Source organism: Bos indicus, chromosome 17 (genome assembly GCF_029378745.1).
Source record: "Bos indicus isolate NIAB-ARS_2022 breed Sahiwal x Tharparkar chromosome 17, NIAB-ARS_B.indTharparkar_mat_pri_1.0, whole genome shotgun sequence".
Lineage (NCBI taxonomy): Eukaryota > Metazoa > Chordata > Mammalia > Artiodactyla > Bovidae > Bos > Bos indicus.
In genome coordinates, this window is record NC_091776.1 from 55,383,770 (window position 1) to 55,409,938 (window position 26,169).

Genomic DNA, 26,169 nt, shown 5'->3' on the forward strand with positions numbered 1-26,169 from the left:
AGAAGAACAACTCTAACTATGGACTTCTCTTGAAGTCCATAGACTTCTCTTGAAGGTTTTTGAAGAGAAAAGACTTCTAAATATAGGAAGGAGAATTCTGAATCATGAAGATGTGACTCTGAAGATTACAGGAAGTGTTGTTGGATTAGAATAGCTAAAAGAAGGGAAAGAAAAATCACCCACAATACAATTTGCTTTTTTCTTCAAACTTTAAACTTTGTATTTTGTATTGGGATATAGTCAGTTAAGAATGTTGTGGTAGTTTCAGGTGAGCAATTTGCTTTTGAAATGCTGCAAACTCACTTCAACAGCTGCAATCCAAAATGGCTACCTGAGTATTCTGTTTCCCAGTGGAGACTGAGCAAACAATTTAGGACAAGGACAGTCTTTAAAGAAATCAGCAACTAATTATTCAAGGAGCTGGTGGCCCAGCTATGTTGATTATATAGCAAAATCTTCCTTTCCTTTGGCCTCCAGAAAGCCTTGTTTGGACCACAAAAAGGAGTTCAAAGATATGATGAAATGGCAACCCATTAAGTGACTTCTTAGCAGTTTCTTTAGTAAAGACTTGGTGGGAATAAGAGACTACATCTATGTTATACATCACTTAGAATTTTTCTTTTCTTTTCTTCCTTCCTTTCAATTTTCCAATCACCTGCATGCCTACCTTCTCAGGGAATATTTTCTTGGGTATTCTCTCAAGTGAATCTGCATGATTCATTCATAAGGCTCTTTTACCCAATTTATGAGATTTAACCATATATAAAATATCTAAGAATTCTTAAGAAAATATCTAAGAATTTAACACACAATATATGAAAGTACTAACCCTTTGAACAAAGCTTAAAATAATCCTTATCTTCAGGGCAAGAACATTTTCTCCACCCTATGGCAAAAAACAGACAAACTCAAAAGAGAAAAGGATTTTCTTACTTTGTCTTGTACAGATGCATAATACCATGAACTATTTCAACTGAGGGGTTTCCACTGAAGAAGGAAATCTGATCTGGAAGCTGCTTGGATGGAGAATCAAGAGCAGCATTTATACCTTCTTTACTTCTATCTTTACTTCTCTGTGCAGTGAGGGATGCTTCTGAAGATTTCCTTTCTTCCACTGTAGCTTCTGGCTCATCTTTCACAAACCAAAAAGTTAGTAGATTATAAACTGATATGAAATATGTGGAAGGATTCCAATTAGATGAGAATTTTAAGTCAGAGTGAAAGAGAAATTGCATTAAGAATTGCATTCACAGAACAGCAGAGTTTTGGGGACATCACAACTTGAAAGTACTCTTTGCCCCCACTCTCCCTGCCCCTCAGAAACTGAAGGATGTTGACTTTACATTGAGAAGTACCATAATAAGGCAGGTGTCTTCCATCATGCACTTCTGAAAGTGTAAGTTGCTCAGTTGTGTCCGACTCTTTGTGACCCTATGGACTATACAGTCCATAGAATTCTCCAGGCCAGAATACTGGAGTGGGTAGCCTCTCCCTTCTCCAGGGGATCTTCCCAACCCAGGGATCGAACCCAGGTCTCCTGCATTGCAGGCAGATTCTTTACCAGCTGAGCCACAAGGGAAGCCCAAGAATCCTGGAGTAGGTAGCCTATCCCTTCTCCAGTGGATCTTCCCAACCTGGGAATTGAACCAGGGTCTCCTGCATTGCAGGCGGATTCTTTACCAACTGAGCTATGCACTCCTAAGTGGGACAAATATTCAGGGCTGTTTGAAAGTTTGAAAACCAACCTACCAGTTCTCCACACTGGAGATGCAATACACATCCACTCCCCTGGATGGAGTGAGCTGGCAGAGCAGGGGGAGTCACAACGTGCTTATCTGGATTCAACATGAATCGCCACAGACCTACATGCTAAGTAGCTCTCCTCACTAAGGAGAGTTGTCAACCTACCTTGTTACAAGTAATTTAGAAGAAATATTTAGAGAAACTGAAATCCACCCTGACAGTTTCATGTAAGGAACATAGGCAGTAAAAGCTAAAGTATGCTAGAGGTCTTAATCACAGGCTCACTGAACACCACTCCAACACAAGCAACCATGGGTTTACCTTAACAGAAGATAGCCTAGGGTTCTGGAAAGCATACCTGGGTTGGCCTTCATGGTCTCAATGATCACATCTGTCATTTCTCGACGACCAAGATGCTGATGTATGATTGCTGCTTTCTCCCCTGGTGACTTCCCTTCTAAACAGGCTACAGCTGAAGCTAGTGTCTTCTTTTGGATCTCCTCATCAGACATTTCCCCGACTAAAGAATACATGAATAATTAATATCTGATAATAAAACAAGCCTCTTTCCACTCTCAATGTATCCATCCACAGGTTTCCTTTTTCTCTCTGCTGCCTTCCCCCAAGACTATAAGATGCCTTTTGCAGGGTCCTTCTCACTCATCTCTGGGGCTCTGCAGTACTGACAGTCAGTTAATGCCCAGGGCAATAAACTCAGAAATGCATAGTGGTCCTAGTGGAAATCGTGCATTTTAAAGCAAATGAAGGAGATAAAAGCTTTGATAGTGATCCTGCTCAGATGAACCAACATTTTAGTAACACTTGTACGTGAAACTGTGTTGGACCCCAAATTAGGGCATCAAGTCCACTAATCAACAAAACTTTTAGGGTTAGTCTTCTTAACAACCTGGGTTAGCCTAATCCCACCTTGTCCTGAAAAACTGTGATCATTTTCTTAAATCACTAAAACACACAAAAATGAAAAATAAATTTGGAGATTTGATAGAAATATCCTTAATATAAGCTTTATGTGAAGAGAGATCAAGCCTGTTTTGCCCATCACTGTATCTTCAGTACTTACATCACAGTGCCTGGCACACACTGGAAGCTCTTTAAAGATATGTTGAATAAATTAATGACTCAATGACTGACCCATGTAAAAATGTATATGTCGCTTATGTCAATTAATTCGACTTTCAGAACTCAGTAGCCTATTTAATTATATTCAGTCTTTAGTTTGCAGCTCAAAAATTCACACACTCAGGGAAGTTTCCCACAAGACCATCCCTACCAGCCCCAGGCCTCTTCCCCAAACCAAACACATCCTCTCATGATAGCTTTCCAAACTCCTTTCCAGCTTTCTACCTTCCCTTACTGTACATTTGTCACAGCTGTATCCTACATTTATCCTGTAATTATTTACCTAATCTATCTCCATGAACTGAAGTGAATTGCTGGTACCCTTAAAGCAGGGACCATGTCTCTTTCCGCACAAAACTAAAGCTCAACAGAGAGTAAGCATTCATAAAGTATTCCTTGAATGATGCGTTGCTGGCTCTTCAAGGAACAGAGCCATACCTGCATTTCCCAGGAGGAGGCTGTGTGACTGGAAATGAAGAGCTCAGACTCTCAAGTCCAGCTCTCTGAGGTAGAATTCCAGTTTTGCCACGGATAGATGATCCTGGGTAAGGCACTTAATCCCACGGCTTCAGTTCCAGTTTGTAAAAGCCTCATCCACCCATAAAACTAATTGGGTTGTATGAAGATATAGAAAAGTGTGCACACGAGGTGTTTAGTACAGTGCTTGGATATAGGAACTGTACATATTTTCAGTTATAACTACTGCCACAGGGCGCCCAAATGGATGGTTTTTCAAAGAGGAAGAATTTAATTAAACCAGAAGCCGTCAGCGTGCTGGGGATTCCCTGTCTGCCTTCACAAAGCCTGCTGCTGCTGCTGCTGCCGCTGCTAAGTCGCTTCAGTCGTGTCCGAGTCTGTGCGACCCCAGAGACGGCAGCCTAGAGAAAATCAATTCGCACAACTAGGCTCTCACCCAGGTTGGAGAGTGCGACGCGCCAAATATAAACAAAGTCCCAGTGGGAAGGCACCAGGAAGGAGGGACCGGCAAAGACTTCCCACAGGTGACACCTGGGAAGAGACTGCCCAAGGATGGTGGGGGGAGAGGGATCCCAACCACTTCTCGGCTTCCTCCTGAAGCGGAGGCCCTTGCCCGGACTCAGACTCTGAAAGGACGCGCCCCGGGGCCCAGGCGCGGGCCACGGGGGAGGCGGCGAGGCCGCGGACTCACCGGCAGCGCTGAAGCCGAAGCCGGCGGGGACCGGCGAGTGTTCTGCGAGCTCCAGGCGGATGACAACTAGTGACACACTCATAGGGCAGCCGCTGGCCGGTGAAGGCCCCGGCGGGCTCAGGCGAGGCTGGGAGGCGAGCCTAGAGGTAGAGAGGCCCGGGGCGGGCAGCGCCGCCACCGCCTCAGCGCCGCCGCCACCGCCTCAGCAGCAGCAGCAGCAGCAGCACCTCCGCGAGCAACCCTTTGAGCCACAACAACCTCCACTTCCGCCTCCCGGCCGCCGTCGTTGTCCTGTGAGGTTACGCATGCGCGGGCCTGCGCGCTCTTTGATTGGGTGTGGCGGTAGCCACGTGACTGGTGTTTTCGCTAAGGTGAGCCTGAACCCTGCGTACGGAATCTGGAAGAAATCGTGGAGGAGGCACGTCACGGCAATCTCGGGAGCTGGGCTTTCATTAGGCGGACCGGTGGGTTTGCGTCCAGACCTGAGTTAGCCTACCTGAGAGACCTCGTTCTTAGCCCAGCTCATCTGACGGCGAGGGGTCTCTGACTCCGCGAGGTCTCCCAATTGTCCGAGCCACCCGCACCCTGCAGAGAGCTCTGGCTTCTTTTTGTCCTGTTTGATCTCTCGCTCCAACTGTAGGCAGGGTTGCTTTGGGTCAGCCACGCTTTACAGATCGGTGCTCTGAGGCATAGAGATGAATCCGTTTCTTTCTCTGAGGGCCAATAGGGAGTAGGGACTGTTGGGGTGGTGGGGATACATTGGTGAATAAGATGAACACCCAACTCCCGTTCTTATGGATTTGATCTTGTCCCTAGTTGTGTGACCTTGAGCGAGGTTTTTCATAAAATTGTGTGATATCCTTATACAGCTATGAGGATGAAGCAAGTAGAGGCTGTGACTCTGTTTACATTAATTTTTCTGAGAGTCCGCATTCTTTTCAATATCCCAGACTTGAGATTGAGGACAGGAGGAGAAGGGGGCGACAGAGGATGAGAGGGTTGGATGCATCACCGACCTAGCGGACATGAGTTTGAGCAAACTATGAGATAGTGAAGGACAGGGAAACCTGGTATCCTGCAGTCCATGGCGTAGCAAGGAGTCCGAAAGGACTTAGCCGCTGAACAACAGACTTGCCTTGGGCACGTGAACATGGAGGGCCACAATCAATACATATATAGCATATATGTGACAGGATGCTAATCGGTATATGTTATCATGACATGTAAGTGTGTCATAGGACACACTGTGTCCTGGACATATGTAGGTGTGTGGACTACAAATCCATATCATGACCACCTGATGTTTATACATTATGACTGCACACTATGAATTAGTTTCAGTGTACACTTTATATCATGATTTCTCAACCTCTGCACTGTTAACATTATTGGACTCACTAAGCCTTTGGGTTGTGTGTATGTCCTACATTTAATGGAATAGTTAGCACCATCCCTGGCCTGACCTACTAGGTATCAGTAGCACCTCCAACTGGTGAGCACCAAAATGTCTCCAGACATTCCCAGATGTCCCCTTGGGGCCAAAATTCCCCGCAGTGGCAGTTGCTGATTTTTGTGGAACTGTATATGTCATATGCATCCCACTATATGTATATAATATATGAGATCTCATGTGAACTTTTTTTTTATAGTATATTACAGTAGCAGATAACATTTAATGGTGTGCCAGGTAATAACTTGAGTGCTTTATTAATACATACTTTATCTCTATGTAGTAGTAAGAATAACTTCATGAGAGAGATACTATAATTTTTCCCATTTTATGGAGGAGGAACCTGAGGCTCAGAGAGAGTCACTTGCTCAGGATCTCACAAGTAAGTAAGCGGCAGAGCTAGACTTTGAATGCAGGGAATCTGATTCCAGAGCCAACACTCAATCTCTACTAAACCACCTCTTTAATATGCAACAACTGGCCTTCTCTAGTGGCTCAGATGGTAAAGAATCTGCCTGCAATGCGGGAGGCATGGGTTCAATCCCTGGGTTGGGAAGATTCCTTGGAGAAGGGAATGACAACCCACTCTAATATTCTTTCCTGGAGAATCCCATGGACTTAGGAGCCTGGTCCATGGGGTTGCAAAGAGTCAGACACAACTGAGCAACAACACTTTCACTTTTTCACACTGTGTGCATATTTATGAAAGTATAATTTAGGTAGCACATCTACATTACACATACTGAGAGGCAGAGAGAGAGAAGATGAATATTGTTTATGGTGGAGAAGGAAGATGCCAGTTCCAGAGAACTACTCACTAGAGATGGGCAAAATGGGCTTGTTACAGTACTCTGTAGCTGCCAAATACTATGCCTGCCACCTGTGTTCCCCTGTTTTCTGATTCATCCAGTTTATTCATCCTTCCAACTCATATTTCTATTCTGATTTTTGGCCTTGCCACACACCTTGCAGGATCTCTGTTCCTTGACCAGGGACTGAACCAGTGCCACAGCAGTGAAAGCCGGAAATCCTATTAGGTGCCCAGGAAGTGAAAGAAAGTGTTGTTGGTTCAGTTGTGTCTGACTCTTTGCAACCCTATGGATTGTAGCCCACCAGGCTCCACTGACCATGGGATTCTCCAGGCAAGAATACTGGAGTGGGTAGCCATTCCCTTCTCTAAGGGATCTCCCCAACCCAGGGATCTGCAGGTCTCCTGCATTGCAGGCAGATTCTTTACTGTCTGAGCCGCTAGGGAAGCCAAGGGAACTCCTCCAACTCATGTTTTTACTGAGCACCTGCAACGTGTCTAGATATTATGCCAGGTCCTAGGGGATGGATAGACATGAAAATAAAATAAGGCCTTTCCTTAACAAGTTTACATTTAGAGGAGTAGATAGAGTCAAAAGAACTATGATGGGGTAAGTTGTCTAGTGAAGGTATGGATAAGAAGCAGTGAAAGTGGAAAAAAAAAAATAGTATCAGAGTCTCCCAAGAAAAAGAAAGACTAGCCTCTCTAGAGGAGATAAAGCTGATGCTGTGATGTAAAAATGAGTGGAAATTTACTAGCAAATAAAGCAGACTTCCCTGTAGCTCAAATGGTGAATCTGCTTGTGATGCAGGAGACCAGGGTTTGATCCCTGGGTTGGGAAGTTCTTCTGGAGAAGAGAATGGCAACCCACTCTAGTATTCTTGCCTGGAGAATTCCATGGACAGAGAAGCCTGGCAGGCTACAGTCCATTGGGTCACAAAGAGTTGGACACAACTGAGCAATTAACACACACAAACCAGGCAGAGGCGTTCCAGTCAGTGGGCAGGTACCACGGAGTTACCAGGATGTATGGTATGAGAAATCACAACCTTTTCCTGCTCTGAAGAGAGCACTGGGAAGTAAGAACAGCCCATCATCTCTAGTTGGAAGGAAGAAGCAGCTAGTTGTGGGAGCCCACTCATCCATTAGCTGGAGTGTAAGGAGGACAGTGTCTTCAATGAGAATAAAAGTCACCCCTTCAGTATGAAAGTCAGCCCTTTTCATCTCTGTTAAGCCCTCATACAGAACTTGTTAACACTTTTGGAACCTATAAATAAATTTCTCCTTCCGTCATTGACTTTGGCCTTGGCACAGAACATAAGTAAAACCCAAAATGCAAATCAATCTACCTTTTCATTTCAGCATTCGTGCCCCAATCCAGCAAATTTCCAACTACGTAAGAAACACGTTATATCATCTTGAACTTTTACTTCCTAAGAGTTCTTTCTTTAGATTCTTCATACTTTATTTAGTCCTTATGGTGGCACTGAGGTGACTCCCATGAACATGCAGGCTGTCTTACCAACCTGTTTTGCTCTAACTAGCTTCTTAGTTTTTTAACCATAGACATCACATGAGAAACCAAGATTTTCAAGTGGAACTGACTGCAAGTAGAATTTTTTGTTGTTGTTCTTTTTCCCAGGTTTTTATTTCAGACCTAAAAAAAATTGAAAGAATAGTACAATGATCTCTCATATACCTTTCATCACACGCTCTTCACTGAGACTAATTATTAACATTTTGCCACATTTATGTCTATTCATGTGAAAATGTTTGTATATCTATGTATACATGTACCTGTTATATGTATGTTTTTCTTTCCCCTGAACTTGTTGAAAGTAAGTTTAGAAAAGAGGCAGTGAAGATCAGGAGGTCATCGCCCTGCTCTGTAGGAGGGATGATAGTGTGGTGGCATTGTGAGTGCTAGGAGGAGGTGAGTACAGGGCACCCTGAGAAAGTACAGGAGAGACTGCTCATCTACCTCTTCTCAGGGCCAGAAGAGGTTTCATGAAGGAAGTGACAGGCAAACTACAACCTGAGGGACAATGGGCAGTTATCCAGGTAATGGATGGAAGGGAGCATTCAGGCCAGGGCAACAGCCTCACATGGAAGTGAGTGTCGAGATCACCCAGGCTAAGGTGAAGTACAAAGGAGAGCTGCTGCCCAAAGGGGAGAAGAAGTTCTCGGCCTTTTCAGGCAGCTTGAGGAGCTGAGAGTTTATTGTGAGGACGATGGGGAATCACTGGAGATTTTAAATGGGGGTAGGACATGATCAAATTTGCAATTTTGAATGAAGAGGCAAGGGGACCACTTAGGAGGCTGCTGCAAAGGTCTGTGGGTGAGATCACACAGTGAGTGGAGAGGTAGATCGAAATCTTCCAGAGGAAAGACTGGTCGCACCAAGCACCAGAATGGAGGTGTGTGACTAGGGGACTGGGGTGAGTCTAACTGTCTAGCTTGGGTTGCTGGGGAAATGGTGGAGCCCTTTGCTGGGCCAAGGACCCTAGGAAAGGAGTTGTCATGGAGGGCAGAGACAGTGAGTTCAGCTCTGGTTGTGTCTGAAATGCTGGTTGGAAGTCAGAATAGACATGCCTGAGTGCCAGGACGGAGGTCTGCTTGGAGGCAGTGAAGGCTAATCATGTCCTGTTTCTGCTTCACAGCCTTGGCCCCAACATGTGCCTAAGGCAGCTTCTGCAGTCCTCCCAGCTCCAGCGGGCTTGGAGGGCGGCCTTCCTGAAACACGTCCAGGGCAGGCACCCGGGAGCCTGGAGATGGACACATTCTGGAGGCGGCCCCTACAGAGCAGTGATTTTTGACATGGGCGGAGTTCTGCTTCCTTCTCCAGGGAGAGTGGCTGCAGGTGAGCTCTTCATTCTCCTTCACCTTTAGAGACTGGGGTGTGTGGGGGTGGGGGAAAGGAGGTGGTGAGGGGAGATGACAGTGTGCCTCAGTGGGTGCTATTCTTGCTCTTGAATCAAATTCCAAGCAACAGTAGTGCTGCTGAGGATCTTGGGCAAGTGGTTTCACTTCTCTGAGTCAGTTTCCTCATCATTAGATTAATGCTAATGATAGTACATACTTCTTTGGGGTTTGGGGAGCATTAAGTGAGATCATTCATAGAAAGCACTTGATTAGCAGAATGAGTGCTTGGCTCATCCGAAATTCTCAGTAAATGACGAACTGTCATTGTTATGGGTAGAATTTAATTACCTTTCCCTGAGAACTGCTTCTGAATGCTGTAATCTCCCCTCCCTGCTTTGATTGCAGTCTTTCCTCTTCCACCAACCTCCCTCTACACCTGCTTTTATTACTATAAAATCAAACCTATAGGTTCTGATCATTTCTTTATCTGTCCTTCCTAACAGAACAGTGACTGAAGAAGGCAGAAGTTGATTTATTTTGTATATGAAAGCTAGGTATGTGGTCTGGGCTAGTATGTTGCTATATGATATCAGAGCTGTGGGCTCTTTCTATAGTGTCATTCTGCTATGGGTATTGTTCATTTCCAGTCTTACCTTATGGTCTCTGCTGGCTGCTTCATCTCTTGCTGTCACATTATCATTACAGCCAGCAGGAATGGAGATGGACCTTTCTTTTTGACCTGTACTGCTGGCTGATTAGGCAGTTCTCCATGCTAAGTCAACCTAAGTTCAGTTTTTCTGTGACCTTGGTCAAAAAATTACCTGGGTATACAAACTGCTGAGGTGAGCCTTTTTTGTTTCCTTCTAATTGCTTCAGCTCTAAGCTGAGCCCTAAGCTTTTCTTTTCCTCCACTCTTATTCTTCTTGCATTTACTCCAGGCCTGTTCCACACTCCCTGAGTCATTGTACTCCCCTACCCCAATCCTTCCTGCTTGGAAACATAAAGATCACTGGGCAAGAGTTTTCTTGACTTTCTCCAGAATATCTTGAGAAGCTACTTGCTTCTCTTCACTCCCATGGCCTCTGCCCAGGTTTAAATCCCCGACTTGTTCTACCTTTGAAATCATATCAGCTACCTGCGTCCTCTCTATGACTCTGGTCCTTTGGCTTTTTTGCACCACCCTCCACACAGCCCCCAGAATTAGTTTTCTAAAACATGCATCCGGGACTTCTCTCGGTGTCCAGAGGTTAGGACTCCATGCTTTCACTGCAGGGGGTGAGAGTTTGATCCCTGGTCAGGGAACCAAGATCTCACATGATGCCAAAATAACCCCACACATACACACATCTTACCCCTTCACTCTCCTGCTTCAAATCCTTGAGTGCCTGCACTCTTTCTCTTAGATTAAGTTGGGAAGCTTTTGTCTGGCATTAGGGGCCTCTTACAATTAGCCCACATACCCTTGTACCACACAACTTCCCACATGTGCCCACATTTCAACCATTTGATGTTCTTTAAACACATCTGCACCCCTGCACCTTTGCAAGTTCTGTTCCACCTGCTGGCAGCTACCCTTCCTTGCATCCTCTGTGTGCTCAAATCCGACCTATACTTTAATGACTAGTTAAATGGTATGGTGTTCAGCATGGTGCCTAAAATCTTTGAGCCCTCAGTAAATCAGATGATGGTTGTTATTATTGACTTCTCTTCTGTCAAGACTCCTCTGACCTCCTTCCCTGGCAGAATGTCCCTGGATAGCAGCTTTCCAGTTCAGCTTAACACCAAGGGGTGTTTTAGCTGGCTATGGGATGTGTTCCTATCTCCTCTGTGGAGCAGTTAGAATTGGGGACCATGGGTCTGGGATGTGTTAACTTCACTTTTCCAGTGTCAGCTCAGAGCTGGTTCAGGTGTTCATTCAGTAAAGGTTTGTTGGATGGATAAAGAAGGAAATAATAATGCCTTCTACTTTCTCCTTGTTGTTTTTCTTGACTGGAACTCCTAATGTTATTTATTCATTAAAAAGGCCTATGGGACTTTCCTGGTGGTCAGTGGTAGTTAATAATCTGCCTTACAATGCAGGAGATTTGGGTTTGATCTCAGTCGGGGAGCTAAGACCCCACATGCCTCAGGGCAACTAACCCCAAGTGCTGCAACAGAGATCCACCTGCCGCAAGTAAGACACGATGCAGTCAATAATAAACAAATAAATTTTTAAAAACTGCCATCCCAGATAAAACAAAATGACCCATATCAAGGGTCACTGGAGCAGCAAGTACTAGAATTCAGATCACCTCTAATGGCATACTTTTTTTTACATTTAAGCCAGAGGTCAGTCAGTCAGCTATAGCCTGTGGACCAAATCTGGTCTGTTGTATGGTTTTGTATAGTTCATCAGCCAAGAATGGTTTTTATGTTTTGAAATAATTAAAAATGTCAAAGCAAGAATATTATTCTGTGGCATGTGGAAATTATACAAAATTCTAATTTCAGTATCCATAAAAATGAAGTTGTGTTGGAACACAGCCATGTTCATTCATTTACATAGTGTCCATCTGTGGCCCTTCTCACAAAGTTTGCAAGGCCCTGATTTCAGCTATTAGTTTACTATAAAATCAGTGTACACAAAAAATTAAATAAGAGTACAGCCCAAACATTTTAGCATAGCATTCAGGGAGTGTCATATGATCAGACTGCTTAATTTTTCTCAGTGTGATGGATAAAAGGCTATCTCTGTATGTTTTTTCCCCTCTGTATGTTATTTTAATATTCAGGTTGAATGCTTTTTTTGTATATTAATTGGTCATTTTTCCCTTTCTGTGAATTGCTCATTTTTATTGTTGATTTGCAATAATAAACTTTTGTCATATCACATACAAATATTTCTCTGTTCTGGGGCTTCTCTTTTATTTTATGATAATGTTTTTGCTGTACAAGAGTTTTCATTTTTGATATCAAGAAAATCATCTGTTTTTTTCTATGTCTTGAGTTTTATGAGTCTTGGCTAAGAAAAATATATTCAAATAAAGATGTTCTGTATTGTTTTGGAGTTTTTTCTGATTTGGGTATTTAATCTGTTGGGAATTTTTGTGGTGGTATGAAAAAGAGATTTAATTAAATTTTTTCCTTATAGAAACTCATTATGACAGTCTCATTTATTGAATAGTCAGTTCTAAAAGTATATAAACTATGAAGATAAATTTCCTGCTTGCTCCTCCACTACTTTTCAATCAGTTCCAGACTTCATTCATTATCACTGTGAAAAGTTTATTGTTTATATTTCAAAAAATTTCATCTATGTATTTGAGAATGGGTGTGTGTGTGTTTGTGTGTGTGTGTGGAAAACGTGCATACCAAAACTGAATCATACTGTACAAACCGTTCGCTACATTTTCTTTTTTTTTGACTCAGTATAATATCTTTGCAACTTTTCCACATCAGTAGGCATAAGTCTAGTTCAGGGATTAGCAAACTCTTTCTGTCAAGGACTAGATAGACTTTCAGGGCCATAATGGCTCTATCACAACTATTCAGCTCTAGTGTTAAAGCCAGAAACAGCCCTGGACAGTGGTAAACAAGTAGGTGTGGTTGTGTTCCAATAAAACTTTATTTACAAAAAAACAGATGGGAGACAGATTTGGCCCCCAGGCCATAATTTTCTGACCTTTGGCCTAGTTTATACATTTCAACATTTACATGGTATTCCATTATATGCGTGTACCATGGTTGATTTAACCAGCCCTTTATTAACATACATGTAAGTTTCTAGTTTTTGTTATGAGCAGTTCTGCCCAATAGCCATGTACATAATTTTTGCTTACTTTTATAAATACATCTGTGGCAGAAATTCCTGAAAGCAGAATTATCACATCAAATGTAAATGTACATTTAAAATATTGTATTCGGGACTTCCCTGGTGGTCTGGTGGCTAAGACTCTGTGCTCCCAATGCAGGGGACCCAGGTTCGATCCCTGGTCAGGGAACTAGATCCCATATACCACAACTAAGAGTTGGCCTGTTAAAATTAAAGATCTTGCCTGCCACAATGAAGATCCTGTGTGCCACAATTAAGACCTGGCATAGCCAAATGAATAAATAAATATTTAAAAGTAAAATAAAATGTTGCACTCCATAGAGGTTGTGCTTATTTACACCACCATCAACAGCATAGGAGAGTGCCCCTTTGCTTGCATGCTTGTCAACTCTTAAGATCCTAAAAATTGCTCTAACTTTAGTTCTAAAATTAAAGAGGTATTATTATTTGGATTGAGTTTTATAAGTTTTGCTGTTCTCAAAAGACATTCTGAGTTGGTCACATTGGTGATTTCTGAAGAATGGGATTACTTTGTCATTTTACTTTCTTTTTTAAACCTTTCTATATTGTCTGAAATATTTTCAATGCAAGGCACTGCTTTATTGAAAGAAAATGTATAAAGTATACTAGGTCTTAGATATCATTATGAATGCTATATATATTTTTGCCTCATAGCAGCTGTATTGTAGAAAGAAACATCTTTGTTAAAAAAAAAAGCAATTCCTATACAAATGCTCACAGTAGAAACAATACTGATCCACCACCCACTGCCTTAGCTCTCTGTGGACCAAAATTTTCTTCTTTATTCTATAAAACAACACCCCCAAGTGAATGTTTCAGTGTACCGGCTACACTGCCCTGAAGGATTACTACAGCCTACAAAATGAAGGGCTTGTTTTGGAGTGCTGTCAAAATCTGGTTTATTCCCTCATGTACTTCCTAACCATGTGCCAGGATCATGTGAGTGACCTAATACATATGAACCAGCTAATAAGAGACCAGGGAAGAAAATTCATAATGTAGTGTCCAGCATCGTCTCAAGCTGGTGGCATGGACTGATGCTTGGCAGCAGTGTCCCCTCAGTCACACAAATTATTACTGCTGTTCCCTGGGAGCTCTAAGGCTGAGATTTTCCATTTCCTGAATTTCTCTGAATTCCCAGTAGAACCCACCTGGCACCACAGTGATGCCACAGAACCTGTATGGTAATTACCCTGTTCCCCAAACTTCAGCTGTTTGTCCATATATCGTTTCACTTACCATGTGTTTCACTTTTGGTAGAGTGGGAGGTACAGAATCATATCCCTTCTGGAACTATAGTGAAGGCCTTGATCTCAGGTGGCGAAAATGGGCCCTGGATGAAATTTATGAGAGCAGAGATAACAACAGAAGATTTCTTACAAGAATTTGGGAGACTTTGCCCTGAAATTGTGAGTGATAAACATATTTTCCATATTCTTTTTGTCTACAATAGTGGGTGCAACACTCGTCCATTAAATTGGTTAAACTAAAAACAAAGAAGAGAAAACCTGATAACCCCTTATAAGATTTTAAGCTATTTCTTCCACCCCTAGGTACTCAATTTTAACTGCATGAATGAAAAATAAAAATATTATATACCCTGCCCCTCCATAAGCTATTGTTTATATGACCCTGGAATTGTTACATAATGGCTTTGATCAGAAAGCTTGTTTAACGCAGTGATAACATTGAGCCTTTCTCTGGACTATGCATTGTTCTAAGCTCTTTATTTATATTAACTCACATATCTTCACAATAACCCTGCTAAAATATAATTTAAAATATAGTCAAGTTCTATGGATGGATGGTGGGTTTGATTGCACAACAATGAATGTACTTAATGTCACTCAGAGGGCTTAAAATACTAAATTAGATGTTATGTGTTTTTATAATTTAAATATTTAAATAAGCTTGTATTTAAATATATAAATATACATAGAAAACCTTATGCTAAGTGATAGAACGAAGCCAATACAAAAAGACCACATAATATACAGTTCTACTTATATGAAGTATCCAGAACGGGTAAATCTTTAGAAACAGAAAATAGAGTTGTTATTCTCTTGGTCTAGGAGTATTGGGGTGGTGGAGGCGCCAAATGGGTAGTGACTGCTAATGGATATGGGTTTCTTTTTAGGGTGATAAAAATGTTCTAAAACTGACTGTGGTGATGGTTGTATAACTTTATGAATATATTAAGAAGCACTGAATTTTACAGTTAAGTGGGTCAGCTGTGTGATATGTGAATTGTATTTCAATAAAGCTGTTGGGAAAGATGAGGACAGGAGAAGAAGGGGATGACAGAGGTTAAGATGCTTGGATGGCATCACTGCCTCAATGGACATGAGTTTGAGCAAACTCTGGGAGATAGTAAAGGACAGGAAATCCTGGTATGCTGCAGTCCATGGGGTCACAGAGAATTGGATATGACTGAGTAACTTAACAGGAGAAGGCAATGGCACCCCACTCCAGTACTTTTGCCTAGAAAATCCCATGGACAGAGGAGCCTGATAGGTTGCAGTCCATGGGGTCGCTAGAGTCGGACACGACTGAGCGACTTCACTTTCACTTTTCACTTTCATGCATTGGAGAAGGAAATGGCAACCCACTCCAGTGTTCTTGCCTAGAGAATCCCAGGCACGGCGGAGCCTGGTGGGCTGCCATCTATGGGGTCGCACAGAGTTGGACACGACTGAAGCGACTTAGCAGCAGCAGAGTAACTTAACAATAACATGAAACTGTTGTGAAATGTGTGTGTGTGTGTGTATAATATAGCAGACTCACCACTGCAGATTTTGAAATATGATAAAGTAAGAGTTTTCAAAACCCAAACAGATAGAATTTGGACACACAAAAAGTGATCAGAAATTGACCTTCAGTGCATAATGGTGAAGCTCAGGCAATGCAGAATCATCAAATGTCTTCTGAATTCCCCAAAGGAATCAAATAAAAATTAAATTACATCTGCTTAATTCACTTTTAGAGTTTAATGTATCTTCTTAGAGTCTTCTGAATCTTTTTAAAAATTGACAGTCAGTGAGTGAAATGAAGAACTCATTTAGGGACTTCCCTGATGGCCCAGTAATAGGGAATCTGCCTAGCAACATGGGATGCAGGTTCGATCCCTGGTCCCAGAAGAGATTCCACATGCTGCAGGGCAATTAAGCCCACAGTGCACAACTAGACTCGATGCAGCCAAATAAGTAAATAAATACTTATTTTACAAAACTCATTTAACTGGAATGTTGATGTAAATAGCTCCATTCCCTAATGACTCATGTTTTACAACCTTATATGCAAAGTTCTGCACCAGGGCTGAAAGAGAATTCCTTTTGGCAGCAAGCCAGAGGCCTGGGTTAGTGGCAGGAAGCCTGAAATACGTATTTTTCTGTGTTGGTGATAAGCTGTTCTTACTCTTAATGATGGCTGGTTCTCTTCTCTGCTGCTGCTGCTGCTAAGTCGCTTCAGTCGTGTCTGACCCTGTGCGACCCCATAGACAGCAGCCCAGCAGGCTTCCCCGTCCCTGGGATTCTCCAGGCAAGAATACTGGAGTGGGTTGCCATTTCCTTCTCCAATGCATGAAAGTGAAAAGTGAAAGTGAAGTCACTCAGTCGTGTCCGACTCTTAGCGATCTCATGGACTGCAGCCTACCAGGCTCCTCCATCCATGGGATTTTCCAGGCAAGAGTACTGGAATGGGGTGCCACTGCCTTCTCTGCTCTTCTCTCCCTACCTCCAATCTTAGTCAAAGACCTCCATGCCCGTGGACTCCTTTTTCTCTCTGCTGACCAGTGAGCGAGTGGCGAAGCAGTTCCCAGTGATGACTGAGGCCATAACTCAGATTCGGGCTAAAGGCCTTCAGATTGCAGTCTTGAGCAATAATTTTTATCTTCCCAATGGGAAGAGCTTTTTGCCCCTGGACTGGAAACAATTTGATGTGATAAGCTGACAGGCAGAGGATGAGATGGCTGGATGGCATCACTGACTCGATGGACGTGAGTCTGAGTGAACTCCGGGAGTTTGTGATGGACAGGGAGGCCTGGCGTGCTGCGATTCATGGGGTCGCAAAGAGTCAGACAGGACTGAGTGACTGAACTGAACTGAACTGAAGCTGACAGGGATCCAGAACAATCTGAATCAAGTCTCTGTCTTTACTTTAGGATGTAGCATTAACGCTGCCTCTCAGTAGGTCTTGAGTGGATGGGACGGTTATTCACACAGTTGACTGAGTTAGGATTAGACAGATAGGTGGGAAAGAGGACTTGCAAAGTATCACTGAGCTGTGAGCAAGGTCATTTATGGGCTTTGATAACTGGGTGAAACCTCAGCTTCAGAGATTCTCTTTCATTCTGGACTTGAACCTAGTCATTAGATAACACATGCACTTTATCAGCCCTTACCCTTTGACCTTTTCAAAGACCAACCCCCTTGCCCTCTATTTCTATGGCATTAATCCTTAGACCAGTGCTGTGCAAACAAACTTACTGCAGCAAAGGAAATGTCTAGTATGGTTGCTACTATCATACATGACTGTTATATGCTTGAAATGTGGCTAGTGGCCCTGAGAGGCTGAATTCTATTTCATTGCAACTCAAATGTAAATCATCCCACCATATGAGACAGTGCATAAAGGGCCAGACTATCAAAGTACCTGAGAAGACTGTGAGTCAGGAGATGGTCTTCTGTGCCAGGAGGTTACTTCTGTGAAAGACTCTCCATTTTCCTAAAAGGAAGTATATGATTATTCTGGTACAAATAAGAATTATTGATAGATGACTGGCTTAAACTTCATTCAGTCAGAAAACACATTCTTACACAGCAGTGGCTGTGTGTTGGGCACTAGCTAGGTGTGAAGGGCTACTGTGTTCAATGTGACTGACATAAGCCCTGCCCTCTGGAATATATGTTTGCCACATTTTAGGTGGTCAGTTGCCACATGTGGCTAGTGGCTACTATGTCGGACTGGGCAGTATAGCATTTCCGTGATTATAGAAAGTTCTGTTGGATAGTGCTATTTTAGAACATGAAATCTAGTCGGATGACAGGCACAAATATGGGAGATTAAGCACCCAACCTAATACTCTTTTTCACCTCCCACTTCCTCATTCCTCCTTGTGCACAGCCCGCTGAAATACAGTCTCCTCCCTGTACGTCCCTGCCTGGCTCCTTACCCACTTGAATTCTTGGTTTCCTGGCTTGTCCACAGCACAACCCTCCTACAATCACCCTTCCCTTTAGGGGCTCAGGGACCTCAGCCAGATTTGAACCCTGTCTCTGCAGCTTTCTATGGGCAGTAGCTTTGATTCCCTGAACTGTAGTTTCTTCATCTGTAGTTCATAAACAGCAGTTTTGTTTAGGGTGGCTATGTGGATCCCACAGCATAATACATGCAAAGCACTTTACAGAGTGCCTGGCAGGTAAGTATTCAATACACTTTGATTATTTTCAGAGATTGCTCCCCTCCAGTGCGCCTATGGGGATAAATAACTTGGCCAGGCTCACACTGGGCCTTTCTACTATTTAAGGACTTGTGAGCTTCTTTAACACAATGGACTTAACTCAGACTTCACAGACTCCCTGGCATGTGCTTTCCAGCAGCTTTTCTGATGAGTTTTCATAATTTTGTTCTGCAAGAAACCTAGTCTGCAAGAGACCTAGAGTGTCGAAAATCCTTTTTCTCAAGAGCGTGGTTTATGTTTTTGTTCTCTAAAGCTATAAGACGAAAAAAAATTTTTTTTGATGGGGGTAAAGATAGTGTAACCACTCCTACGATCTGTGTCATCACTGGGGGCTGTTCCTGACCTCTTCAATGTTATAGGAATACCAGATCAGATCAGATCAGTCGCTCAGTCGTGTCTGACTCTTTGCAACCCCATGAAGCACAGCACGCCAGGCCTCCCTGTCCATCACCAACTCCCGGAGTTCACTCAGACTCACGTCCATCGAGTCAGTGATGCCATCCAGCCATCTCATCCTCTGTAGTCCCCTTCTCCTCTTGCCCCCAATCCCTCCCAGCATCAGAGTCTTTTCCAATGAGTCAACTCTTCGCATGAGGTGGCCAAAGTATTGGAGTTTCAGCTTTAGCATCATTCCTTCCAAAGAAATCCCAGGGCTGATCTCCTTCAGAATGGACTGGTTGGATCTCCTTGCAGTCCAAGGGACTCTCAAGAGTCTTCTCCAACACCACAGTTCAAAAGCATCAATTCTTTGGCGCTCAGCCTTCTTCACAGTCCAGCTCTCACATCCATACATGACCACAGGAAAAACCATAGCCTTGACTAGTTGAACCTTTGTTGGCAAAGTAATGTCTCTGCTTTTGAATATGCTATCTAGGTTGGTCATAACTTTCCTTCCAAGGAGTAAGCGTCTTTTAAGTTCATGGCTGCTGTCACCATCTGTAGTGATTTTGGAGCCCCCAAAAATAAAGTCTGACACTGTTTCCACTGTTTCCCCATCTATTTCCCATGAAGTGATGGGACCGGATGCCATGATCTTCGTTTTCTGAATGTTGAGCTTTAAGCCAACTTTTTCACTCTCCTCTTTCACTTTCATGAAGAGGCTTTTTAGTTCCTCTTCACTTTCTGCCATAAGGGTGGTGTCATCTGCATATCTGAGGTTATTGATATTTCTCCCAGCAATCTTGATTCCAGCTTGTGTTTCTTACAGTCCAGCGTTTCTCATGATGTACTCTGCATATAAGTTAAATAAGCAGGGTGACAATATACAGCCTTGACGAACTCCTTTTCCTATTTGGAACCAGTCTGTTGTTCCATGTCCAGTTCTAACTGTTGCTTCCTGACCTGCGGTGTATATGACATTCAAAAATGTTTTCATCCATTTTCTTTCTTTTTTAAAAGAATATAATGTTATTTATATATTTTTGGCTGTGCTGGGTCTTTGTTGCCATGCGGGCTTTTCTCTAGTTATGACTGGGCCGGGGGGTGCTACTTGAGGTACGGGGAGCGGGTGGTGGTGGTGCTGCTGGTTCTTGTTGCGGTGGCTTCTCTTGTTGCGGAGCATGGGTGCTGGGGCTGTGGCACAGGGCTTAGTTTCCCTGGGGCACATGGGATCGTCCCAGACCAGGGATCAAACCTATGTCTCTGGCATTAACAAGTGGATTCTATACCACTGAGCCACCAGGGAAGCCCCATTTCCACACACCCCCCCATTTTCTTTTAATTAAAAAAATTGACGGGGACTTCCCTCGTGGTCCAGTGGCTAAGATTCCACCCTCCCAATGCAGGGGGCCTGGGTTGGATTTCTGGTCATGGAACCAGATTCCACATTGCCACAACTAAGAGTTCATATGCCACAACTGAAAAAAAAAAAAAGATCCTGGGTGCCGCAGCTAAGACCCGGTGCACCCAAAGAAATAAATAAAAATAAGTATTTTTAAAAATTCAACATTTTTTAATTGTGAAAGAACATAAGATTTACCATCCTACCAATTTTTAACTGTAGAGTTCTATTAGTGTTAAGTATGTTCGCATTGTGATGAAACTCATCTCCAGAACTTTTTCATCTTGCAAAACAGAACAAAGAGAAGGCCAGGGATCTCATCCAATTTAAACCTCAAGTGTTTTTTTGCACTTCCCCACATGTAATCACCTATGGGAAGAGGTGTCTGTTCCTCAGACATGGCCCAGAGCCCCTGCGTTTGCTACCCTTTCTCCTCTTCTCTCAGCTGGTACAGCTGTGCTCATTTCCTGCCAGGTCGTCTGTTGATTAGAAACACTTGGCTTCTCCACGGCCCATGGTGGACATTTTCTTTAGAAGGAGCAGTCTCTTTTTTTTTTTTTTTTTAATTGTCATTCAAATTATAAGGAGCTGGGGAAGGGTAAGTAGAGAGGTCCAGTTTTTTCAGGACATTTATTTACTTGAAAGAGCAGTTCACCAACCTTGAACAGTGGGAATTTGGAGGAGAGGGAGGGGCCCTCAGGTTCGTCCTTGATCTTGGAGAGCAAGGGTCAATTCTGGAGTGAGTGAGGGATTTAGTTCAATTCTTAGAACAGACCCAGAGGGTATTGGTTACAGGCCTCAATGGCTGTTTTAGACCTGCTTACAGGAGATGAAGCCCTGGGGACAATGTCAGAGGACTTCCCGGGGTTGCTGGACCAGAGGTAGCCTGACACTGAGACAGCTTTTCAGGGTTCTCCTGAACCCTCAGCTGCTGCTCACCAGTTCTGGACTGGATACAGTTTGAGGCGAGGCTGTCAGGATAGAGGAGGCTCTTTGCAGGAAAGGAACTGTGTTGGGACTTCCCTGGAAGTCCAGTGGTTAAGAGTTTGCCTTCCAGTGTAGGGGGTGTGACTTCCATCCCTGGTCAGGGAGCTAAGATCCAACATGCCTCTTGGCCCAGAAACCAGAACATAAAATAGAAGCAATGTTGTAACAAATTCAATGAAGACTTAAAAAATCAGATCAGATCAGTTGCTCAGTCATGTCTGACTCTTTGCAACCCCATGAAGCACAGCACGCCAGGCCTCCCTGTCCATCACCAACTCCCGGAGTTCACTCAGACTCACGTCCATCGAGTCAGTGATGCCATCCAGCCATCTCATCCTCTGTAGTCCCCTTCTCCTCTTGCCCCCAATCCCTCCCAGCATCAGAGTCTTTTCCAATGAGTCAACTCTTCACATGAGGTGGCCAAAGTACTGGAGTTTCAGCTTTAGCATCATTCCTTCCAAAGAAGTCCCAGGGCTGATCTCCTTCAGAATGGACTGGTTGGATCTCCTTGCAGTCCAAGGGACTCTCAAGAGTCTGCTCCAATACCACAGTTCAAAAGCATCAATTTTTCGGCGCTCAGCCTTCTTCACAGTCCAGCTCTCACATCCATACATGACCACAGGAAAAACCATAGCCTTGACTAGTTGAACCTTTGTGGGCAAAGTAATGTCTCTGCTTTTGAATATGCTATCTAGGTTGGTCATAACTTTCCTTCCAAGAAGTAAGCGTCTTTTAACTTCATGGCTGCAGTCACCATCTGTAGTGATTTTGGAGCCCCCCAAAAATAAAGTCTGACACTGTTTCCACTGTTTCCCCATCTATTTCCCATGAAGTGATGGGACCAGATGCCATGATCTTGTTTTCTTAATGTTGAGCTTCAAGCCAACTTTTTCACTCTCCACTTTCACTTTCATCAAGAGGCTTTTTAGTTCCTCTTCACTTTCTGCCATAAGGGTGGTATCATCAGCATATCTGAGGTTATTGATATTTCTCCCGGCAATCTTGATTCCAGCTTGTGTTTCTTCCAGTCCAGCGTTTCTCATGATGTACTCTGCATATAAGTTAAATAAACAGGGTAACAATATACAGCCTTGACGTACTCCTTTTCCTATTTGAAACCAGTCTGTTTTTCCAAGTCCAGTTCTAACTTGCTTCCTGACCTGCATACAAATTTCTCAAGAGGCAGATCAGGTGGTCTGGTATTCCCATCTCTTTCAGAATTTTCCACAGTTTATTGTGATCCACACAGTCAAAGGCTTTGGCATAGTCAATAAAGCAGAAATAGATGTTTTTCTGGAACTCTCTTGCTTTTTCCATGATCCAGCGGATGTTGGCAATTTGACCTCTGGTTCCTCTGCCTTTTCTAAAACCAGCTTGAACATCAGGAGGTTCACGGTTCATGTATTGCTGAAGCCTGGCTTGGAGAATTTTGACCATTACTTTACTAGCGTGTGAGATGAGTGCAATTGTGTGGTAGTTTGAGCATTCTTTGGCATTGCCTTTCTTGGGATTGGAATGAAAACTGACCTTTTCCAGTCCTGTGGCCACTGCTGAGTTTTCCAAATTTGCTGAGATATTGAGTGCAGCACTTTCACAGCATCATCTTTCAGGATTTGGAATAGCTCAACTGGAATTCCATCACCTCCACTAGCTTTGTTTGTAGTGATGCTTTCTAAGGCGCACTTGACTTCACATTCCAGGATGTCTGGCTCTAGGTCAGTGATCACACCATCATGATTATCTGGGTCGTGAAGATCATTTTTGTACAGTTCTTCTGTGTATTCTTGCCATCTCTTCTTAATATCTTCTGCTTCTGTTAGGTCCATACCATTTCTGTCCTTTATCGAGCCCATCTTTGCATGAAATGTTCCTTTGGTATCTCTGATTTTCTTGAAGAGATCTCGAGTCTTTCCCATTCTGTTGTTTTCCTCTATTTCTTCGCACTGACTGCTGAGGAAGGCTTTCTTATCTCTCCTTGCTATTCTTTGGAACTCTGCATTCAGATGCTTATATCTTTCCTTTTCTCCTTTGCTTTTCGCTTCTCTTCTTTTCACAGCTCTTTGTAAGGCCTCCCCAGACAGCCATTTTGCTTTTTTGCATTTCTTTTCCATGGGGATGGTCTTGATCCCTGTCTCCTGTCCATAGTTCATCAGGCACTCTATCTATCAGATCTAGGCCCTTAAATCTATTTCTCACTTCCACTGTATAATCATAAGGGATTTGATTTAGGTGATACCTGAATGGTCTAGTGGTTTTCCCTACTTTCTTCAATTTCAGTCTGAATTTGGCAATAAGGAGTTCATGATCTGAGCCACAGTCAACTCCTGGTCTTGTTTTTGCTCACTGTATAGAGCTTCTCCATCATTGGCTGCAAAGAATATAATCAGTCTGATTTCGGTGTTGACCATCTGGTGATGTCCATGTATAGAGTCTTCTCTTGTGTTGTTGGAAGAGGGTGTTTGTTATGACCAGTGCATTTTCTTGGCAAAACTCTATTAGTCTTTGCCCTGCTTCATTCCGTATTCCAAGGCCAAATTTGCCTGTTACTCCAGGTGTTTCTTGACTTCCTACTTTTGCATTCCAGTCCCCTATAATGAAAAGGACATCTTTTTTGGGTGTTAGTTCTAAAAGGTCTTGTAGGTCTTCATAGAACCGTTCAACTTCAGCTTCTTCAGCGTTACTGGTTGGGGCATAGGCTTGGATTACTATGATATTGAATGGTTTGCCTTGGAAATGAACAGAGATCATTCTGTCGTTTTTGAGATTGCATCCAAGTACTGCATTTCGGACTCTTTTGTTGACCATGATGGCTACTCCATTTCTTCTGAGGGATTCCTGCCCGCAGCAGTAGATATAATGGTCATCTGAGTTAAATTCACCCATTCCAGTCTATTTCAGTTTGCTGATTCCTAGATTGTTGACATTCACTCTTGCCATCTCTTGTTTGACCACTTCCAATTTGCCTTGATTCATGGACCTGACATTCCAGGTTCCTATGCAATATTGCTCTTTACAGCATTGCACCTTGCTTCTATCACCAGTCACATCCACAGCTGGGTATTGTTTTTGCTTTGGCTCCATCCCTTCATTCTTTCTGGAGTTATTTCTCCACTGATCTCCAGTAGCATATTGGGCACCTACTGACCTGGGGAGTTTCTCTTTCAGTATCCTATCATTTTGCCTTTTCATACTGTTCATGGGGTTCTCAGGGCAAGAATACTGAAGTGGTTTGCCATTCCCTCCTCCAGTGGACCACATTCTGTCAGATCTCTCCACCATGACCCAAATGGTCCACATCAAAAAAGTCTTTTTAAAAAAGTTCTTTAAAAAAGAAAGGATCCATGTTTCTGCCATTGAGGATCTCTTTGGTGTCAGCCCTTCTGTGGAATTTATCTGTCTAGGTTGAATATAGCTGTTTGTTTTTCACTTCTGAAATATGGACATTAAAGTCTTGTTTCTTTTATAACAGTAAACACTGCTTTCTTTTTGAGAAAACCATAAAATACTTTCCCTAAATCTGAAATGTGCCGCTTTTCTTTTGTCCTGTGCAGCCACAATACCTAGTTTTGGAACACATTCCAGTTTCACTAAGTTTCCCAGCTACTGTTAAGATGGGTCTTAAGTCACTTAAGTGAAGTCACTCAGTTGTGTCCGACTCTTTGCGACCCCATGGACAGTAGACAACCAGGCTTCTCCGTCCATGGGATTTTCCAGGCAAGAATACTGGAGCGGGTTGCCATTTCCTTCTGCAGGGGATCTTCCCAACCAGGGATAGAACCCGGGTCTCCTGCATTGTAGGCAGATGCTTTACTGTCTGAACCACCGTTAGGATGGGTAAGATGGCTATCAGTGTTTCCAGTTTCCTGACGATGAACCTGCAGTCCCTCATGGCCTCACTGCTGGTACAAGGTCACTCACCATGTCTGAACCAGAACTTTGGTTTTCTGAGTCTTCCCTCAGGTTGCATCCCAGTATTTCCAAATCACTCCAGTTAAAAAAGCAACATCATTTCATATCATGACACTCTTTATTTGTTATAACAAACCTCCACTGTCTTTTTTTCTGCTCTTCTTTTCAAAAAAACATACCAGGGTATACACGGGAACACCCCTTTTAGGGACATTTATCTCTCCTTCCTGCCCCTCCCTCAGGTAGTAGAATCCTGCCTGGAAGGTGTCTGCAAGCCAGATCCCAGGATGTATAAGCTGTGCTTGGAGCAGCTCGGCTGGCAGCCTTCTGAGTCCATCTTTCTTGATGATCTTGGACCAAATCTAAAAGCAGCTGCCGGCCTTGGTATTCACACCATTAAGGTAATGGTCACTGTTTTTTGAACCCCTTTGTGCTTCAGGCACTAGTGTAAGTATGCTTCAGACAATTGCGTAAGTATTTCTTTTTACAAAAATTTATTTATTTTATTTTTGGCTGTGCTGAGTCTTGTTGCTGTATGTGAACTTTCTCTAGTTGCCGCGAGAAGGGGCTAATCTTCATTGCCATGCAGGGGCTTCTGATCCTGTTGTGGAGCGGGGGCTCTAGGCACGCAGGCTTTGGTAGCTACAGCATGTGGGCTCAGTATTTGTGGCTCCCCGGCTCTAGAACACAAGCTCAGTAGCTGTGCTGCACCGGCTTAGTTGCTCTAAGGCATGTGGAATCCTCCCAGACCAGGGATCGAACCTGTGTCCCTTGTATTGGCAGGCAGATTCTTACCCATCGTACCACCAGGGAGTCCTAGTGTAAGCATTTCTGTGCAGTCGTCTTACACTCAAGAGTCAGAGTTGCCTCTGGTGGTTTTTGTCCTTGCTGCCACAGTCTTTTTACCTTTTAATTAGGAAATTTAGGTGATTAGTCACTTGTATTTTCAATAAGAAGTAAGACACACACAAACTAAGAAGGCAGTCAAGAAAAAGTCACACAGGGAGGTGAATGGCAGACTTAAGATGGTTC

At 43.3% G+C, this 26,169-nt stretch overlaps 2 protein-coding genes, 1 long non-coding RNA gene and 1 other non-coding gene across 4 annotated transcripts in view; 2 read left to right on the top strand and 2 right to left on the bottom strand.

The window, feature by feature from the left end:
- BRAP (BRCA1 associated protein) overlaps positions 1-4,288 on the bottom strand; it is a 31,570-nt gene extending 27,282 nt beyond the window's left edge. The window contains exons 1-3 of the mRNA XM_019977250.2: positions 4,052-4,288; positions 2,102-2,263; positions 934-1,132 (exon numbers count right to left, since the gene is read on the bottom strand). Coding sequence (XP_019832809.1) covers positions 934-1,132; positions 2,102-2,263; positions 4,052-4,133 — 443 coding nt within the window. The 5' untranslated portion in view covers positions 4,134-4,288. The remainder of the gene's footprint in view (positions 1-933; positions 1,133-2,101; positions 2,264-4,051) is intronic.
- An 89-nt stretch (positions 4,289-4,377) lies between these two features.
- Positions 4,378-26,169, top strand: part of LOC109571077 (acyl-CoA dehydrogenase family member 10-like) — a 54,705-nt gene continuing 32,913 nt past the window's right edge. Inside the window, 5 exon segments of the mRNA XM_070770164.1 lie at positions 4,378-4,515; positions 8,970-9,169; positions 14,264-14,412; positions 16,748-16,946; positions 25,384-25,538. Coding sequence (XP_070626265.1) covers positions 8,983-9,169; positions 14,264-14,412; positions 16,748-16,946; positions 25,384-25,538 — 690 coding nt within the window. The 5' untranslated portion in view covers positions 4,378-4,515; positions 8,970-8,982.
- LOC139176820 (uncharacterized) lies at positions 7,201-26,104 on the bottom strand. Its single transcript, XR_011561290.1, has 4 exons — positions 25,933-26,104; positions 17,654-17,725; positions 14,243-14,336; positions 7,201-7,966 (listed from the first exon to the last, which is right to left on the bottom strand). It is a non-coding gene; the product is annotated as an uncharacterized lncRNA (long non-coding RNA).
- Positions 13,079-13,151, top strand: TRNAG-CCC (transfer RNA glycine (anticodon CCC)). The gene has a single exon. It is a non-coding gene; the product is annotated as a tRNA-Gly (tRNA).